The sequence below is a fragment of the Guillardia theta genome, assembly GCF_000315625.1.
Source record: "Guillardia theta CCMP2712 unplaced genomic scaffold GUITHscaffold_13, whole genome shotgun sequence".
Classification (NCBI taxonomy): Eukaryota; class Cryptophyceae; order Pyrenomonadales; family Geminigeraceae; genus Guillardia; species Guillardia theta.
Window position 1 is genome coordinate 616,042 of NW_005434661.1, and position 18,088 is coordinate 634,129.

Sequence of the window (18,088 nt, forward strand, 5' to 3'; positions counted from 1 at the left end):
ACCAGGAGGGATGTTCTCCCGCATGAACGGGATCAGCCGCTTCGCCTCCTTCCTGACGACCTGCGCGATCGACATGCCGCTGACCACCACATGAAGTACGTTGCCGTCGATGAGTAGCTCGCAGCTGTTGCCCAGCAGACTCTGAGGGAGCTCTAGAACCTCTTGAGAGCTTGCCATGTGCAACCTCAGCCAACAGATGTAGTCGTCTAGCGAGGAAGACAGTGCGTTCCCCTCCTGCATGGACGACTTGACCAGCGAAGGATTGTAGTGCAGCAAGTCATCGACGGACGTCGAGTTGTGCTTCGAGACAGGATACAGCTGCTCGCTGTGCTTCGGTTTGACCTGTGCCTCCAACTTCTCTTGCCACCTCACCTTCTTCGCTGCGCCCTCCTCCCTGCACCCCTCCCCCCCGTGCCCCTCGTCCCCACTGGATGATCGCTTGCCTCCCAACTGCTTCTGCAGGAATCTCTCCATCTCACCCTCGTAGTCTCTCTCTATCTTGGGCTCGGCTTTCACCTCTGCCTGCTTGTCGTTGGGCGCGTACTGATCCAACCACCTATCCAACTCCGCTTCTGACCCGCTAACCTCTCTGTTCTCCATGAGGGCCCGGGCAACCTTGTCCCTCCTAGACTGGATGATCGTCCTGAGCTGCGAGACATGATTGATAGGCACCAGGGTCTCGTTCGATGTGCAGAACCTCCTCCTCAGCTTCTCAACCTCTTCGCTCTGGAACAGCTCGTATCCCCCCTCGTTCTCCAACAAGGCATGGAAGCTCGGGCCCTTGGGGAGCCTCGTGGGGTTACGGAACACCATCCTCCCTTGCACAGCAGCGTCTCCTCCTCTCAGCATGAGGCAAGGTGTCCTCCTCGCCTCCTCCTGGAGCCCCGGGGCTGGACCTGCATGGCATAGAAGCCCGACCAGACATAGAATGCGAGCGGAAGGCGCGAGGACAGATCTCCTGGCGATCAACGTGCCTGCAGCACGTGGCACGGGTCTAGCCATAACCATGTGTCGCTCGATAGTCTCCCTGCTTCACGCATGCCCGCTGGTCCATCGGCGCCATGCCATCTCGTGCCGCCGCCATCGCTAGCGCATGGCAGTCGGGTGGGTCCAAGAAGGATACGAGTCCGCCTCATGAATAATTTGAAGGCAGAAACACACATTTAGAAACGATTATTAGGGTAATTATTGAAGGAAGCGTGGGGGTTGTTTGTTGCTCTTGGTAGTTACGGGGGACGGCAAAGAGACACGGAAAGAAGAGAGGGGAGAGGAGGGGAGGGGAGAGAGAAGAGAGAGGAGAGGAGAGGAGAGGAGAGAGGAGAGGAGAGGAGAGGAGAGAGGAGAGAGGAGAGGAGAGAGGAGAGGAGGAAAGTGGACGAGGAGAAGTACGGTACGATTGTTGTAAGAGGACAGAGTAAACGAGGGAAGAAGATCGCAGGCAAGGGAGAAGATGGAGGGAGAGGCTAGGTTGAGAGAACAGTGATGGTAGCACATAAGGATAAGACGGCGATCCACCGTGGAAGTGGAGAGCGTCAGGGGGCGATGGGTCGCATGAAGCACAATGGTGGCTCCTTGAATGAAAGGCAAGATTTGGAAGGCTCGAAGCATGGGGGAATTGGCGGCCAACCAGAGGGCTTGCAAGTCGACATCAAGGTTGAAGATGGGCGCAAGGCAAGGAAGCACAAGAGGGGCTACTCTCCCTCCCCCAGCGTGAAGAAGATGAAGACAGGAGAGCAGGAGGAAGAGGAGGCTGCAGATCCGATCCTGGACAAACTCGGCAGGAAGCTGTACACCAACCTGATCGCAGAGATGCGAGTGAAGGAGGAGGAGCTAGAGGGATCACTAGCAAGGGAGGCTGACCTCCACTACAAGCTCTCCGTGAGCACGCGGGAGCTGAAGACGTACAGGAACATGGCCGACGAGCTGTCGGAGGCCATGGAGTGCAGCATCTGCCTCGAGCGACCGGCCCGGTTCGCGTTCAACCCGTGCGGGCATTGCTTCTGCTGCCATGAGAGCTGTGGGTCGTTCCAGGTGCGGAAGTGCCCGGAGTGCAGGGTAACAAAGAAGGGAAAGCTACACCTCTACGGAGTCTTCACCGCCATCTCCTCTGTCCTCGAACGGTTCACCTCGCTACGGGAGTCTGAGGGGACGGCTGAGGAGGAGGGGGAGCCGAAAAAATCGCACGATGCGGTGCGGGTGCGGGTCGTGGAGTCGGAGATGGAGTCGCTGAGATACGAGCTGGGCGCGTACAAGGAGGAGGCAGGCAGGCTGCATGCAGAGTTGACGCAGGCGGAGGAGCAGGTGCAGAGCTTGATGCTCCAGCTGGAGCAGAGCAGGTGGGCTGAAGATGACGTGAGGCAGCAGCTGGAGGCAGTGAAGGAGGAGAAGACTTGGTGCGAGAAGGAGATGAAGGAAACGAGAAAGACTTTCAATGAGGCGAAGAAGGAGATGGAGGCGGTTGCGAAGCAGGTGGAGATGTGGCGCAAGGAGCACCTGGAGAAGTTTGAAGAGTGGGAGGTGGAGAGGAGGGAGAGAGAGAAAGCGGACGAGGAGAGGGCAAAGCGGGAAGAGGAGAGGAGGAAGGGGGAGGAAGAGGAAAGGAAGAAGGAAGAGCAAGAGAGGAAGAAGAAAGAGGAGGAGAGGGAGAAGGAAGAGCAAGAGAGGAAGAAGAAAGAGGAGGAGAGGAAGAAGGAGCAGGTGGAGCTGATGAAGGATGTCAAGGGTGAAGTGGACTTGATGAGGGAGGAGCTCAGGCAATGCCATGACGACCTGCAGTCGGAGCTACAGGCGCTGACTCTCAATGACACGATCAAGCAAAAATGCGTCAAGTGGCTGAGGGACGAACTGACTACGGCCAACAAGGAGAGGGACGAGGCATGCAAGGAGCTCTCGGAGCGAGTGGAGGCGGAGAAAAGGTTCAGAGCGCTCCTGGAGGTTGCTTGCAAGGCGGCTGAGAGGGACAGGGAGCGGGTCAAGGAGCTGGAGCACGCGCAAGAGGCGATCATCATGTGCATGCAAGACATGGAGAATCGTGTGGAAGGGCTGAAAGTGGTGGGCCTTTGTCTCCCTCCTCCTCTTCTCCTCTTGTTCCTCCTCATCCACCACCACCACTTCCTCCTCCTCTTAAATGCCATCCTCTGTCCCTGATATTCTTTTCACCTGCTCCCTCCTGTCCCTTGGCATACTTCTGCCAATCTTCCGCCGCTGATTTTTCAGCCTCCAACTCTCTATTCGCTTCCTGGCTACCTCGCTGAAATGTACTTGTCTCCCGCAGGTCATCAACGACCTGGACCTCTTCCTCCCTCACTACCGCGAAGAGAGCAACAGGAAAGATGCTGCTGCTTCTACCTCCAGCGCTCGAAGGAGAGGAGACAGCTGCATCATCTTCCGCAGCATGGACCCTCGGCTGCAGATCGGCAGCTCGCAGCAGAGGGCGCGGCGGATAGACCTGAGCACCTACAGGAGCAGGATGACTTCAGCTTTCAGTGCTCAGAAAGCCGATATCCCTCCTGTCCTCCCACATACTACGTGAAGGAGGGGGAGGGGCAGGGGGAGAGGAGGGGCAGGAGCGCTTGGACATGGGGGGTGAGTGAGAAGGAGGTGTTCGGGGAAGGCGGGGAGGAGCAGGGGGAGGAGAGGAGAGGGATGTCTTGTGTTTTACAGGAATGCTCGCATGCAGTTGTCTTTATATGTCTGTCTATTGTTTTATTATATCATCATTCAACTTACACTCCTTCCTCCGTCCTCGTCCTCTTCATTCCCGTCTTTTGTTTCATCCTCCTCGTCGCCTTCCATTCCAGACCCCCACCTCCCTCACATCAACCATCCTCCCTCCCTCCCTTGCTCTGTTTACTTCACCATGACAAACAGCATTTCACGCTCCTGAATCACTTCCAGAGAGGGCAATCTTCCATCTTCTCTGTTTTCATGCCCTGCCCATCATCTCCTCAGGGTGCGGCTGCTCACTGACAGCTCGCAGACATGAGCTCTATGAACTTTTGCTGATAATTCTTCTAGCTTGCTCCTCCTCTAGGCGACTCCATCTCTGCGATCATCGTCATCATCATCACCGACAACATTGTCTGCGTCCTGTCCATCCTATCCATCCGCATCATTACGATCATTGTCGTCGTCATCATCATGGTCTCAATCATGATCATCATCACAGGCTCAGTTATCATCATCTGTGTCTCAATCCTCATATCCATCATCATCAACTCAATCACCATCATCATCCACAAGAAGTCCTTCTCTCACCATCAAGACAGAAATCGACTCCTCCTTCAGCATCTCATCGCTGTCAAGGTCGATGACATGTTCTGCGTGCTCGACTGCAGATCGGATCTCCTCTCCTTCCAACTTGCCCTGGCTGCAGATAACCAGGTCGAACGCTGAGCACGCCACGTCGCAGAGATCGATGCTCTCGACGCAGGGGAGTTGCTGCGGTGATCCCGACGGGCTCAGGAACGATATGGGAGCAGAGACAAACCCCAAGGGCATCAAGATCAGAGCGGCAGCCGCTGCCCTGACTTCCTTCTCCTCTCCGAGCAAGAGAACTTTGAGAGGTTGGGAGGAACTTCTCCTCTGATCGATCACCTTCAAGTCCAAGAGAGATGTACGAGTGTGAGTTGATCCTTGCTCCCTCCCTCCTCCAGCTCACCTCCTCGTCGAACATCCCCCTCAGGATCCTCCCGACGCTCTGGTGACAGGCTGAGATAGACATGCGTCACGACCCAGCAGCACACCTGGGACTTGTACTCGTCGGCATGCAGGTAGAGCTCTCCCCCGCTGCTCATCAGCACTGTGAAGAAGTTCGCATGCTCCCCCTTGACACAGGCCGGGGTCAAGGCCGAAACATGGTCACTTGCCTTTTTCCACGTCACATCCTCGCTGGTCCATCCCCCCATCCCCTGACTCGGTAGCCTCAGCATCTGTTCGAAGGAGGAAACATTTTTCGCCCCGTCCTCTACCCGGAAGACCCCGTCAAGGCCGGCTTCTGTGAAGGCCCTCCGGACCATTGCTCGTAGCCTCTCGCTCCTCTCACCCTCGGGGATGATACAGAAAGTCCTCGGAGCAATTAGCCGCTGCTGCACCCTCCTCGAGAAAAGCGACGAGGCCGTCAGTGGTCGACTCTCCCCGTGATCTCCACCTCCTGCACCTCCTCCACCTCCTGTAGCTCCTTCAGATCCTTCAGCTCCTCCATGCGCCTGTCGGGTGGGTGTGAAGACTGAGTTGTACAGTCTTGACAACTCGCTCGTCCCATCTCCATTGCAGACAACACTCGCACACGTCCGTTCTGTCGCCCTGAAACTTCTCAGCCCCTCCTGCACCTCCACGACTTGATCGGCCGACGACGAGGTGACGGTCAGTCTGATCACGTCGACCAAACCCTCAAAGGCGTTCGCCGCCAACTTCAGCGTCATGTAAATCTCGCCTGTCAAATTGTGTCATCCATACTCACCTTTCAAAACCAACTACATCCCATCCCATCCCATCCCGTTCCCTTCCCTCCCTTCCTCTCCCCTTCCCTTTCCTTCCCTTCCCCTCCCTTCTTATCCTTCCCTTTCCGATTCCCCTTCCCCTTTCAATCTTGCGCCTCCCTCGCTCCCACCTGCTGTGTAGAATCGTTCATCGGGGTCTATGGTAGAGGAGATTATGCGAGTATGCCGCTTCGACTTCATGATCTTCTCCTGTACCTCAAACGAGAAGCTCGTTTCCACCTGCCTCTAGACCGTCAACTCCTGCATTCCCTCCCTCCTGCCCCCCAGCTTCTGCTTCTCCCTTTCTCCTCTTCCCACTTCTCCTCTCCGCTCCACCCTCCCCTCCCCTCCCCCCCCCCTCTCCCACTATTCTCCATCATTCCTCTACTGGCTGTCGGCTGCTTCCCTCCCTGAAATCTGCTTCCTCACTCTTCAGAACAGTCACTTTCCTCCAGGAATTCTGCGCCCAACAGCACCCCGAGCATCATCAGCTCCGTGTATTCCTCCTCCGAGCCCCGGAAGTTCCCTCCCTGTGCGATGCTGCGCACAGTCCAGATGATAGGAAGGCGGGAGAGGCGCCTGGACCAGCACAGAGACATCAGAACATCTTAGAGAAGGAGGAGAGGAGAGAGGTGAAGTGGCAACAAGAAGAGAGGAAAGAGGAGAAGAAGATTGCAGCAGTCGGAAGGGGAAAGCGAATAGAAGAGAACAGAACAGAAAACAAGAGTAGAAACTCTGCAAGAAGACTTGTATGGAAGAGGAGGACCTGATCTTGGCGAAACTCCTCTCGATCGCGGCTGCCTCGGTTTCATCCAACAGGTCCACACGGAACACTAGAGCATCCCCCCCGCTCTCTACAGCAGCGATCTCACGCCATAGCCCTTCCTCTGACTGCATCGGCAGCTTCTCAAGAGGGACGGTGAAAGAGCCTGCACTTCAGCATCAGCTCCTGGGGGCTTGCAAGGTTCAGACCTAGAGGGATCGGGCATGCTGGGAAATGGACGAGGCGAACGATCAGGAAGTGGAGATCTTGAGCTGCCCTCTCCCTTGCAATGCTCGCCATGCTCCTGTCCGTCGTGCTCCAATCTATCAACATGAAGACACGAACCACGGGCGCATCAAGGTCAAACTCTCTTGCGAAGATAAGAATCCACCGTAATCCATGTTGGTGAAGCGATAAGGGATCTTGTCCCAGCGAACGGCTCGCCCTGCTGACGATCTCAACGAGCTCCTCTTGTCTTCATGCTGAGCATCTCGATTGATATGAATGACGAGGTGCCCTTCTTCCTGCAGGCCTTCTAGGAGCCGGGTACATTCAGGCTTCTCCCACTCCGGACATGTACACGCCAAGACCTCACTGCGCTCGCACTCGTCGAACTTGTTCATGAAGTTCCTCAACATCTCGACACTCCTCAACTCTCGGTAGCTTGCATGCAGTCGGGGAGCAACGAGCTCCCCCAAACATCTCTTCCCTGCATCGCGAGCTCCGATCAGAAAGACATGCTTCTTCTGCCTGTCTGTCCCTTCCCTTGCTTCTTGCATGATAACGGGTCTGCACATCCTGCAGCAGCCCATGCTCTCCTTCCTGCTCATCGTCATCCCAGGTAAGAAGCCGACGCAAGACGACTGCATGGCCAACAAACATGTCGCCATGCGAACCACCATTGGGCCGAGATGCGACCGCACGGATACAGCCATTGCCCGACGACTCTTTCCCTTTATTGACTGAAAAAGAAAGGCAAACCGTAGAAAACAAGGGAGGCTGAAAGTAAGTCCAACAAACCCGCCTCAATAAAATACTAGGAAACGAAAAAGGCAGCGAAAGCCGCTACTCCAACCACGCAAGCGACAGTCTCTTTACTCCGACGACCCGCCGCTCGATTGTTCGCAAGCCGGGCCGGGCAGCCCCGGCGGCCGAGCTCATCATGTCGACTCGAGTCACCGTCAGATCCGGGACCTATCCGACCGGCGTGCTGACGGAGCACAAGTTTGTTAGACTTGTACTAGTCCAAAAGTCACGCAGATATCACATCGACCTCAGTTGTAACAACACAGTTTTTGCTCAAGACCGAGTTTAATGCACACAAAACCAGAATTGAGGAGCACATGAGAGATAGACTGTATGCTAGGATGTGAAACCCAAGCATCCAGACATGAGAGGACCTTAGCAAGACGGCTAGGAAAGCCCCCTCTTCGTCCCACACGCTACATCGGCCGCCTCGCCACGTAAGTCGTCTTGGTTTACAGGAGAGTTTTTGTTAACTCGGCGCTATCTGACTGGCACGGCTGGCATACGTTCCATCACGTGCTCGGAGTCACTACTCAGTGTTGTGCGGGCCCAGGTTCCGAGTTCAGGTTCAGTTCAGTTAATTTACGATTATTATAAAAGAATAGTGAACAAACATTGAACAACATTATTCGAACACATAATTGAAACATAGCCTTCGCATATGATATACCGGGCCACCTCGGGCCACAACCATCCGATGAAGCAGCCGCATGACTCACAGCAGAATGCCTACTTCTCCTCTTCGATATAGTCCCAATGAGCGTGGCCGGTGGACCGAACACTCGGGGCTGCCGGCAAGGTCAGACCGGACGGGAGCGGAGAGTCGCACAACGCCGGGCTACTCACTGCGGACTATCGTGGAGCCGTTCTCGGAGAAATGAAGCTCGATGGACCTCGTCGAGTTGCTGTCGTTGCGGATGGACACGCGTCGCCGCTGCTGGCTATTGGCTGAAGCGCAGGATCAGTGCGAGAGGTAAGGATAGAAGCTAGGAGGGAGACAGGCAGGGGGAGGAATATCGAAGGAAAGAGGAGGGGGCAAGGGAGAGGAAGCAACTTGTCCTCACCACTCTGTGGGTGAATGTAGGTGTCATACGGATCCAAGGTTGCTTCTTCTCCCTCCCTCTGGCATAAGGGGTCAAACTCAACCTCGACGAGTGAGTTCCAGAGGTTACCAAAGTCAACACAATAGTGTTTCCCCTGCTCGGGATGATGATGATCTCATCATCCGGCGCACTTTTGTTCGCCTTCCTACAGAAACTGCGGGCAGGCTGTCAACGTTCATGCCTCAGGACTCCGCAGCTTCACCAGACGAAGCAGCAGATCACGATCAAGAGCCCTCCCAGACCGGCTCCTCCGATCTTGATCCAATACATCCAATCGACGCCTGGTGTGAATGGTTCAGGGGACTTCTCGTCGTTCATCCATTCAAGACATACCAGATTGAGCTGCAAAGTCCGAGGAAACATATTGCCAAACAAACAAACATCAAAACCCAAACTTGTGACAAGCCCGCAGCCTCCAAGTCACCTGGTTGGTTGGGATACGAGGGCGATTTGATTACTTCTACTTGATAACCCTAGATGATTGAAGCTTCAGCAAAACCGGTAAAACAGGTCAAATAGACGATCTGCCTGCTTCAGGAAGCAGGACTTGATGTTGCCGTCTGTCATCTGAACACGGGACACGTCAGGTCCAGACAATCGAATCGCTCAACCGTTACCTGCTCAACGGTCTGAGCAGCGATGTCCATGTTGGCTACAGAGACTGGATGCAATACAGCCATCAGAATCATCTATGCACCAGCACTACAGTACTCTGCAGGTCGACTTGCGAGTTGATGTTGGTCACTGACACTAAGTTAGAACCTCTTTCGCACAGCTGAGAATGCAACCTGGCGGGTTAGGAGCTATCACTGTCACCAAAGTGATATTCTGGGGATCCACTCCAGATGAACAGCTGGCTGCCCACCGGATCCTAATCGCATCATGACATGTCAGGACCGGATGAGAAAAGGAGCATTCTCAATCCTTACAATTGCCGATCATTTGACGACAACGATCCTGGAAGAATTGGATCACAAGAGCACAGAGACTTGCAAAACTTTTGAGGACCTGGAGTCTGCTGCATTCCAACAGAGAAGGATATCACAACATTTGTGCTTGATCCCTGGGGTTGGTTTCCTTTCCGAGACAAACGTCACCACATAAATCAATAGCTCAGAGCAATCTCTGCTACCGCTTGGAGCATAACTGTAAGTTCCAGGTCCAACGCAAGGACAAGCAGAGCAGGTTGAAGGCGAACCCTACGAATCCTTCTTCTTAAAACAAGCGTGCGATCCCATACAAGTTCACCAGGATCGTCGCTTCAATCCATCCTCCGTAGAAATTGACCAAGGTGTACATGCCATAACGGCCTTGAACGCCGCAGTCCTGGGTGTTACTGGGAAGTTCTGATCCCTTGCTGAGCACCCCTGTTAGAGATTTCAGCATCGGAAGCGAGCGAGGGGAAAGGTCAACCTACGACCCATGGCACAGAGTTAACGAAGATAATGGCAGGTCCCCCAGAGTCACCATTACAACTGTCTTTCCCAGCAATGCCCCCCGTGCAAACAACGTGATTGAAGTCGATAGCACCGCGCGAGTAAGACCAAGGGTTTGCACTGATACAGTCTTGCTGGGATGCTATATGCAAATCTACTTGCATCAGGTAGGAGGGTATCTGCTTGTTGTTGTTGACGACTCCCCACCCTGCAAGAGTGCAAGCGTCTCCTGCAGAAACCTGCAATACGATCAACGGCCTCATGAGAAGGATCAGGATACGAACATTGAGGCTTCCACTCAGCCCGTTGACCTTGGCATACTGCGGGACAATCGCGTCCGAGTCAAGCTCGATCAGAGCAATATCGTCGTGGTCCTGATCCATACTTGGCGTATAACATGGATGGGGGATGTATCTTACAGCTGAAACGTACTTGCAGTCTACACTGTTGATATCTACACAATTGTACATGATCTTGGTGCTCGCTGTGCCTGTGACGCTGACGTAACCATCACTGTTGCTGTTCAGCAGACAGTGAGCTGCTGTGAGTAGCCATCGAGGACTGATCAACTGCCCTGAGCACAGGATGCCAGCTCCACCCAACATCGTGATCCTTGCTTCCCACGGAATCTGCGAGAAACTGGACTGCACGCCTCCGATGATTCGCAACCTTTCCCTTCCCATGTGTGCTGCGACTTGGTCCTTCCCACCCAGCGCATTAGGGTGTACGTTGTTCTGTTGCAGTTGCGAAACTCCTACTGGTGTCGCATGAATGAAAGATGAAAAGAATAGAAGGAGAGAGAGGTAGAGAGATATCCTCGTGTAGGCCGTAGCCGTGGAAACACAGTCAAAACTCTTCATCTCTCTTGCATGGCAGTGGGGTGCCTGATCAAGTGGCGGCCTGATCAAAATCGTCCAATGTCTGACGGCAAGGCGTTGAATCTGTCTATCTTCGAGTTATATCGGAGGTTGCAGTTGTCTCTTCCTTTGTATCTGGGTCTCCTTTCCTTACTTTCCTGGCTATTCCTATCTTTGCTGCAAAGCTTATATCTTTCCTTAACTCACAAACCCTACGACGAGAACCTACGCATAATAAAGACTGAAGTGTCGTCCCAACAAACCCGCAGCATTTCCATGTGATCATGGCCCTTCTTCACCGCCAGTCCGCCTGCCATATCCTCTTCGCCAGCATTCCCATGCCCTCCCCCGCATTGTCCCCAAGTAATCTTGCTGTTGAAATCTTTACGCCGTGCAACTCACGAGGGTTTTTTTAGATTTCCTTTTCGCCTACCACCCCCTCTAAATACTGGATAACCCACCCCTTGTCCAAGGCTTTTAGTACCTAAAAGATGATTTGTAGCAGTCTTTCAATCTGACCAGTATTGGGTACGGACAAGATATTAAGTAAATACTCTTACTCAGGAGTTCTGCTATCTTTCGGGGAAGCGAGTGGGTGGACGGATTGGGGGACATATCCTGGGAAACTAATCTAAAGCACATGATCAGACATTTTAAATCAAATATTTTATTATTACCGGATAGAGCCTATCGACTCCTTCACGCAACCGTGCAGGCAGGCTAGCATGGAGACCAGTGGTGATATTGCAGTCAAAAGGGGGGGTGATGTCCGTGGGCGATGGTAGACATAGGGCACAGGGGGTAGTAAAACCTTGATGGGCTAGGGTGGGGGTTGGGGTGAGTAGGGGTTATATTGTATATTCTCAATCCTATATGTTTGAGGGTAGGGTAGTTGGGGTAAATTACCCACCCCTTGTCATGGTGGTTGGAAAGGAGGGTGGCATGACTACAAACCTCATACTACCCCACCCCGATTGATGAGCGCAAATAAATCTTTCACCCCTACCCCAAGCTTTTCATCCTGTGAGCAAATACACCCCTACATAGATTGGAGGAATATACCCCTGCTGGGACATTCGCCACGGGTATTCAACAACCCCACCCCCAAGCTGCCCTCAGCGGCTGTCGCGTCATCATGCAGAGCTTGAAGCTCTTGGCGCTCTTAGCGGTCCTGGTGCCCATGGCAGAGGCCTACTGCAACCTGAAGACCTACCATGTGAGTCTAGCTCAGGCTCAGCTGTCTTGAGGGGAGGGGGACGTGCCTTCATGCTCACCTTACCCCATGAGTGATGTTGATGTAACGGTGCTGGCGTCCTGAAGAAGTTTGTGTTGGGTGGGAGGGGCAGAAGATACGATACTTGTCGACCGACTTGGTCTCCATATGCTGTTCTTGTTCCCCTCATCGCAGCAGGCTGTCTTTCTCCCTGAACTTGTGTGCTCTGGTCTGAGGATCCTCCCTCTCATGATGCTGATGATACACTGAGTGTGTTGCTCCTCGCATGGATTGCGTTGACGCATTGTCGAACCCAGTCATACTTGAAGAAGCAAGAGATCACATGCGGGAGCTCGAAGTCGTGAGTCTTTCGCTGCTCTGCTGCGACGTAGGTGACGGGGTCGGGCAGGACCTATTGCGACAAAGAATGCAAGAAGTCTATCACGAGCTGGGTGATGTACTCTGACGGATGCGTGGGTGAGAGCGGAACCTGGGTGGGGTTGAGGATGTCTGACATGCTAGCCGCAGCTCCCAACGAGAACTCCCTGCCCCATCCATTCTTAGACGATAACGGTATCAATCCTGTTTACCAGAAGGACATGGTGAGAAGGCGTGCGGATGTTTCTCCTCCGTCCGTGCCCCTGCTTGCTCCCACTTCCTGATGCCCATGCTCCAGCACGAGATGAAGGTGAGGTACAAGCACTACTGTGGCAAGCCATGGTCAGCTGGGGCCCAGCTCTCTCCTCTCAGCAAGTGAGAAGCCTCTCGGGATAGTCTGGGGAAATGGCTGACCTGGCTTGTCAGGTTCGTCAGTCTTGTTGTGGGAGCTGCTGTCGTGGTCTTTTCCTACCGCATGTAAGTTACAGTCGCCTCCTCTCTCATGTCAGTTGGATTTCGTTCTGCGATCAAAGGAATCGAAGGCTGCCTGTACCATCACAGCCCAGTCCCTTCTCAGTTCTCTGAAGGTCGTTGGTCGAGCGTTGAGAGTGCAGGAAGGGGGAAGAGTCCTCGAGCCGTGCAGTTGTGATCGTCGGGTTAAGACAAGTGTTTCTTTGTGTACATGATATCGATGATGCGCTGCTGGTATGCTCTCCCAAGAACAGGATGTATCACTCTACAGAACGATGATTCAAGAATGATTAATATTTTTTGATGATTTAAAAGCAACTCGTCTTGGTCCTAGACAAGCAATATTTCCCTTGTTAAGCTTTCGGCGTGTGAATTATTCTTTCTTCTCCTTCTCGTCCTGCGCTTTAGAAGTGTCGTCCTGTTTGGTTTCCGATTGCCCTGCCTCACCAGCCTCCGCCTCCTCCGCTTTCTTGGACGGGGCCTGAAAGACTTAGATCATCCACAAGCATTGAAGGAGAGTCCAAAATGCCACCGCAACTCTTCCCCCGGTCATGAAGTCCTTGGGTTTGGCAGTACCGATCCCCAAAAGCTCGTGGATCTGGGCAAGCAGGTCAGGAGGATGCGCCAGTAGAGAGGAACTGGAAGTTACGTTGTACTTCTTGAAGCTGAAGTAGTCGGGCGCAATACCGAGGCAGCACTGCGGAGCAAGACAGGTTGAGCAACACGGCAGCAAACAGGCAGCAACGTGAACACCGCGTTGGTCAAGATGTCCACGAGGATGCAGACTTCGGGAGACGAAAGATCAACCTACGATGTCTCAGATGCATGTGACTTGCTCGTCTTCATACTTTGTGCTTCTTGTCGACAAGCTGAGCAATCTTGTCAATGATCTTGTGGAAGAAAAAGTAAGTGAGGGAGAAGGAAACATCCACATGCCAAACGAGGAACCTTGATTCTCTCGACATCATCGTTACTCCTCTTGCGAAACACAATGCTGTATCTGAAAGATGATGAGCATGAGAGCAACGACACTGTACGAGAGCTACCGTGTCTCCTTAGCTTGAGCGCTCAGATGCTCATCAATCAGCTTAACATCCGCGTTACAAGACAACGAGAGCGGACGAACGACTGACCGGCTGGACGGCCTTTAGAATACATTCTTCGCTTGCATAGCAAGTTGCCAACACTGGCGTTATCCTCACGGCGTACTTGGTCTTGCTGTGGTTTTGTTGCTTCACCTGTGACCCGCTCATCAACCTCCTGCTGGCCAATGCGGCGTGCTCAATTCTCACCTCGTTGAGAAAATCTAGACAGATCTCTAGCGGGTTCATCTCCTGCTCATCGTGCGTTACCAGCGGATTGAGGATGATGGAATCAAACCTTGTTCTGAAACTCAACGAAGACCAGCCCCTTCACATCCGTCTTGATAGTAGAAAACAGACTGTCCTTTTTCTCCCTCGCTGCCTGTAGTGATCGTGACGTCACCTCCAGCACATGGAGGAGGGCAAGAAATACCTCGGCCGCTATCTCTTTCTCGATATCACGAGGTCCACTGGCAGGCGCTTCTTGCTTCTGGGGATAGCGGATCAAATGCCAGCTCCGCTCCCTCCGCTCCCTCCGCTCCCTCCCTCCACTCCCTCCCTCCGCTCCCCCCACTCCCTGAACCTGAAGAGCCTCGTGGATCTTGGGGTATCTCTTCTCCGCAAACTCTGTGAACGCCATGATGCACTCTTGCTTGCACAGGTTCTCAGACTGTCGAGGCACAACAGGCGTCAAGGCTCGCGATCCCCGTCCAAGCAAGCACCACCCGAATGTCGCATGAGACGAGGATCCCGTTGATTCCTGCGCTTCTGAGTCTCTCGAACTCTGCAATGGCAGTCATGCACAGCATTACCGACGAAGATAGCGCGAGCACCATAGTTCTTTGTGTTGCCTCCCTTGAACTGCCCCCTTCCTCTCCCACCAATGTATTGCCTCTTCTGCCTCTGTTTCAATCATGTCAGCAGCTACTCCACGCTGGAGTGAACGACCAACCTTGTTTCTCCTGTCATTGTTGGACGACTCGTTGCGTCTGCGAGGTCTCAAAGTCACCATGCCTCTCATGCTCTGCCAGGCATTGTCCATGATATTCCATCCCCATTTCGATCTTGACGCCTCGTCCGTTATACTTCACCCTGCTATCCCCCATCTCTCCCTCTCCTCTGCTCTCCCCTCCCCTCCCCTCCCCTCCTCTCCCCTCCCCTCCCCTCCCCTCCCCTCCCCTCCTCTCCTCTCCTCCCTACCCATCACTCACCGCTTTCCTTCTTCTCCCATCTTCACGTGAGCACGCCCTCATCCCCTAGACTCGGGAGTTGAACCCGGCCGGGCGGCTGGCAGGCGGGCCCGGGACCCGGGCCCGACTGATGCCATCCCGGCCGGGAGCCTCAGTCGGGAGTGTCCGATCGGACGATCGGACTGGATGCGCTGGCAGAGTCCGATGATCGAGCCGGGGGGCCCATGTCCGAGTCATGCCAGATGAGTCACGAGTCACCTGATCCCGACCTCAGCGGTGCTTCCATTCCGACATCCGCTTCAATGGCGCGGCACCCGCGCGCCGAGTCCGGCCGCGGATTGGACCGGGCCCGGCCCGGGGCGGCCAGGAACCACTCAGTGACTGGCCGGGCTATACGGTACTCCCTAGCTGTGATCGCCGCAGCTTGACGGCCGTTGACGTCCGTTGACTGTCGGCGGATAGTATAAAATGAAAAGGAGGGAGGAAGAGAGCGAGCTTTCACCTGCTTGACGGCACGAGAGCAGGGATAGAGATACCTCGCACGATGGAAAGAGAAAGTGAAGCAGTTCCCTCCCACGAGGGAGATCCTCCGATGGACCAAGGAACGACATCAGCTCCAACAGTTGGAGAGGGCCAGGACGGGCAGGGCGAGCAGGAAGGGTTGACATCAGCCTCGGCAGTAGGAGCAGAAGTGGAGGGACTGCACGGCGAGGAGGGACGAGAGGAGGTTGGGCCTCAGGACGGACAGGATGGGCAGCAGGGTCAGCACGAGGAGGATATTGGAGCCAGAGAGGATAAGTGGGAGGATCGGGGCAACGATGTAGCTCCTTCGGCGGACCAAGATCTGACATCAGCGTCAGCAGTTGGAGCAGGGGAGGAGGGAGGGGAACAACAGGGGCAGGGGGAGCAGGGGGCAAGCGTCTCAGAGGGGCAAGAAGAGCCAACATCAGCTTCAGAAGCACAGGCGGGCGAGGAAGGAGAGGGAGAAGAAGGCAAGGCTGGGGAGGAAGGGGAGGGAGAGCAGGGAAAGGAGGGAGTTGGAATGCAGGATGGAGCCAACGAAGAAGCCTTGGGAATTACGAATTCAATCGGAGGCGAGGAGCTGAGTAATGGTGCGAAGCAAGAGGGTGAGGGAGGAGAGAGGGATCGAGCTGCGGAAGGAGACCAACGTACCTCGCCTCATCGTCTAGAAACGAACAATGATGTCGGCAGCCAAGAACTGCAAGTAAGCATGGATGCTTCTCAAGATATTTCTCTTGCGGAGCGACAAGAGCAGGAGCAGGAGCAGGAGCAGGAGCAGGAGCAGGAGCAGGAGCAGGAGCAGGAGCAACAACAGGAGCAGGAGCAACAACAGGAGCAGGAGCAGGAGCAGGAGCAGGAGCAGGAGCAGGAGCAGGAGCAGGAGCAGGAGCAGGAGCAGGAGCAGGAGCAGGAGCAGCAACAGAAGCAACAACAGGAGCAGGAGCAGATGCAGGAGCAACAACAGGAGCAGGAGCAACAACAGAAGCAACAACAGGAGCAGGAGCAGATGCAGCAGCAAGAGCAAGAGCTGAGACGTGAACGTGAGAAGTTAGGCGACACCCTTACCTCAAGGTCTTCACCGCACAGTGGAACCAAGGTCCCTCCTTCCCTTGCATTCAAGTTCGTTTTACTCACCCCCCTCCTCTCAGCTCCATGGCCAGCTGAAGCCGAGCGTTGTTCCCTTCTCCGCACCGATGGTCGGGTGGGCTCTGGAGGAGCAGGAGCCGGACCTCGCAGGGACTTCGACACCCAGGAAGAGGATAATGCAGCTCTATCGCAGCCCAGACCAGGTGCCTGTCTTGCTCCCCCGTTTCTCCCTTTGCTACCTCGTCCTTGCTTTCCCTGGTGTCTCCTGTCCTTTAATCCCACGTCTTGTTGTCTCCTGCTCTTCCTACTCGCTGTCTTGGTCACCCTCCTCGCTTCTGCTCGTGTTTCCCGTTCGCCTTCCTTTTCTTGCTCTGTCTCCTCGTTGTCTGAAGGAAATGAGCTGCAGTTCCAGCGCAAGGATGGAGTATTCATGATACCCAAGGACCCCAGGTTCAAGAAGCGACTGATGGGCGTGTTAGAGTGCTACTACGGTCACCAGTTCTGCATCAAGTTAGAACAGTCGACTACTGTGCAAGAGCAGGCGGAGGGGAGAGGGAGGGATGGAGGTACAACAAGGACGGAGGAGGAAGAAGGGGAGAGGGCAGATGCGGACAGGGCGGAGGATGGAGAAAGCAAGTTCGAAGAGGAGAGAGATCTTTCCGCGGCGCCTGGAGGTGAGAAAATGTCTCCAAACTACTCAAACACAGCGTGAAGTTGATGTGCAGCAAGTACGGGGATCGGGGGCATGAAGCTGCGAAAGGATCGCGTGGAGGACGGGAAAGGAGCCGAGCCGCTGACGAGGACGAGGAGGCTGTCGTTCCTCAAGGAACTATTCTCCTCGCAAGCAGGGATGAAGGGCAGGAGAGAGGAGGAGGAGGAGAGGAAGAAGCTGTCGTTCCACGAGGCCCTGCGGCACCTGCGCCAGCTGATGCAGAAGCAGGAGATCCTCCCCAGCGAGTTCCGCCTCGCCCGCTTCAAGCTCGCTTCCATCGAGGCAGAGCTGCGAAGGAAGCCGGGGGAGCAGCAGGGAGACGGTGGGGGGAGGAGGAAGGAGACGATCCTGCCGGAGCTGCCCAAGTGCAAGGGGATGACCCCAAGGAGGCTGGCGAACCCGATCATCGCGGACGCGCAGAGGAGGATGCGGGAGATTTTCAGCAACGCGGTGGAGTCTTTCCTGTTCTTCAACATGAGGGGAGCAAACGCCGTCTCCCCCAACGACCTCAAGAGAGGATGGGAGAGGCTGAGGGACTACGAGGTCGACTACCGAGCTCTCTTCGTCGCGGTGAAGGCTGAGGACAACGAGCAGAGCGAGACGATCGGGTTCCTACACTTCCTGAGGTGAGGGAGGGAGGGAGGGAGGGAGGGAGGGAGGGAGGGAGGGAGGGAGGGAGGGAGGGAGGGAGGGAGGGAGGGAGGGAGGGAGGGAGGGAGGGAGGGAGGGAGGGAGGGAGGGAGGGAGGGAGGGAGGGAGGGAGGGAGGG

The 18,088-nt window shown here is 54.8% G+C and overlaps 7 protein-coding genes across 7 annotated transcripts; 3 read left to right on the plus strand and 4 right to left on the minus strand.

Annotated features, from left to right (window-relative positions):
• Positions 1-1,482: 1,482 nt before the first annotated feature.
• GUITHDRAFT_134979 (hypothetical protein) lies at positions 1,483-3,532 on the plus strand (the record flags this gene model as incomplete). Its single annotated transcript, XM_005837808.1, has 2 exons — positions 1,483-3,051; positions 3,275-3,532. The coding sequence occupies 2 exons, from the start codon at positions 1,483-1,485 to the stop codon at positions 3,530-3,532; spliced, it is 1,827 nt and encodes a 608-aa protein (XP_005837865.1).
• Positions 3,533-4,218: 686 nt separating this feature from the next.
• Positions 4,219-7,178, minus strand: GUITHDRAFT_103471 (hypothetical protein; the record flags this gene model as incomplete). The annotated part of the gene is made up of 8 exons (XM_005837809.1): positions 4,219-4,596; positions 4,661-4,699; positions 4,746-5,434; positions 5,612-5,720; positions 5,957-6,059; positions 6,247-6,409; positions 6,453-6,566; positions 6,635-7,178. The coding sequence occupies 8 exons, from the start codon at positions 7,176-7,178 to the stop codon at positions 4,219-4,221; spliced, it is 2,139 nt and encodes a 712-aa protein (XP_005837866.1).
• Positions 7,179-7,843: 665 nt separating this feature from the next.
• GUITHDRAFT_151103 (hypothetical protein) lies at positions 7,844-9,191 on the minus strand. Its single transcript, XM_005837810.1, has 11 exons — positions 9,161-9,191; positions 9,084-9,116; positions 8,990-9,033; positions 8,901-8,939; positions 8,797-8,845; positions 8,706-8,714; positions 8,575-8,653; positions 8,442-8,526; positions 8,334-8,391; positions 8,116-8,217; positions 7,844-8,057 (listed from the first exon to the last, which is right to left on the minus strand). The coding sequence occupies exons 3-11, from the start codon at positions 9,017-9,019 to the stop codon at positions 7,999-8,001; spliced, it is 510 nt and encodes a 169-aa protein (XP_005837867.1). The 5' UTR covers positions 9,020-9,033; positions 9,084-9,116; positions 9,161-9,191; the 3' UTR covers positions 7,844-7,998.
• Positions 9,192-9,219: 28 nt separating this feature from the next.
• GUITHDRAFT_85246 (hypothetical protein) lies at positions 9,220-10,491 on the minus strand (the record flags this gene model as incomplete). The annotated part of the gene is made up of 6 exons (XM_005837811.1): positions 9,220-9,243; positions 9,302-9,329; positions 9,381-9,449; positions 9,505-9,739; positions 9,786-10,047; positions 10,093-10,491. The coding sequence occupies 3 exons, from the start codon at positions 10,489-10,491 to the stop codon at positions 9,588-9,590; spliced, it is 813 nt and encodes a 270-aa protein (XP_005837868.1). The 3' UTR covers positions 9,220-9,243; positions 9,302-9,329; positions 9,381-9,449; positions 9,505-9,587.
• A 1,309-nt stretch (positions 10,492-11,800) lies between these two features.
• Positions 11,801-12,737, plus strand: GUITHDRAFT_103473 (hypothetical protein; the record flags this gene model as incomplete). Its single annotated transcript, XM_005837812.1, has 6 exons — positions 11,801-11,881; positions 12,196-12,239; positions 12,288-12,355; positions 12,407-12,480; positions 12,555-12,631; positions 12,683-12,737. 6 exons carry the CDS (start codon positions 11,801-11,803, stop codon positions 12,735-12,737), a joined length of 399 nt encoding a protein of 132 aa, XP_005837869.1.
• A 300-nt stretch (positions 12,738-13,037) lies between these two features.
• Positions 13,038-15,054, minus strand: GUITHDRAFT_161739 (hypothetical protein). Its single transcript, XM_005837813.1, has 16 exons — positions 15,021-15,054; positions 14,762-14,798; positions 14,622-14,712; positions 14,535-14,593; positions 14,393-14,479; positions 14,243-14,299; positions 14,108-14,191; positions 14,020-14,061; positions 13,861-13,965; positions 13,774-13,814; positions 13,676-13,727; positions 13,576-13,617; positions 13,481-13,534; positions 13,377-13,424; positions 13,260-13,325; positions 13,038-13,208 (listed from the first exon to the last, which is right to left on the minus strand). The coding sequence occupies exons 1-16, from the start codon at positions 15,038-15,040 to the stop codon at positions 13,101-13,103; spliced, it is 993 nt and encodes a 330-aa protein (XP_005837870.1). The 5' UTR covers positions 15,041-15,054; the 3' UTR covers positions 13,038-13,100.
• Positions 15,055-15,543: 489 nt separating this feature from the next.
• GUITHDRAFT_103475 (hypothetical protein) lies at positions 15,544-17,949 on the plus strand (the record flags this gene model as incomplete). Its single annotated transcript, XM_005837814.1, has 4 exons — positions 15,544-16,617; positions 16,670-16,810; positions 17,014-17,281; positions 17,333-17,949. 4 exons carry the CDS (start codon positions 15,544-15,546, stop codon positions 17,947-17,949), a joined length of 2,100 nt encoding a protein of 699 aa, XP_005837871.1.
• Between the last annotated feature and the right edge of the window lie 139 nt (positions 17,950-18,088).

Excerpts from the sequence above, each read along its gene's own strand:
- GUITHDRAFT_151103 (XM_005837810.1), bottom strand. The coding sequence starts at position 9,019 with ATGGACATCGCTGCTCAGACCGTTGAGCAG. Across the intron at positions 8,940-8,989 it reads CTGCTCAGACCGTTGAGCAG|ATGACAGACGGCAACATCAA; the intron begins GTAACGGTTGAG and ends TCCCGTGTTCAG. Across the intron at positions 8,058-8,115 it reads CGGCTCCACGATAGTCCGCA|CCCCGAGTGTTCGGTCCACC; the intron begins GTGAGTAGCCCG and ends CCTTGCCGGCAG.
- GUITHDRAFT_161739 (XM_005837813.1), bottom strand. The coding sequence starts at position 15,040 with ATGGGAGAAGAAGGAAAGCG. Across the intron at positions 14,594-14,621 it reads TGCTCGCGCTATCTTCGTCG|AGTTCGAGAGACTCAGAAGC; the intron begins GTAATGCTGTGC and ends CTGCCATTGCAG. Across the intron at positions 13,618-13,675 it reads ATGATGTCGAGAGAATCAAG|ATCATTGACAAGATTGCTCA; the intron begins GTTCCTCGTTTG and ends TTCTTCCACAAG.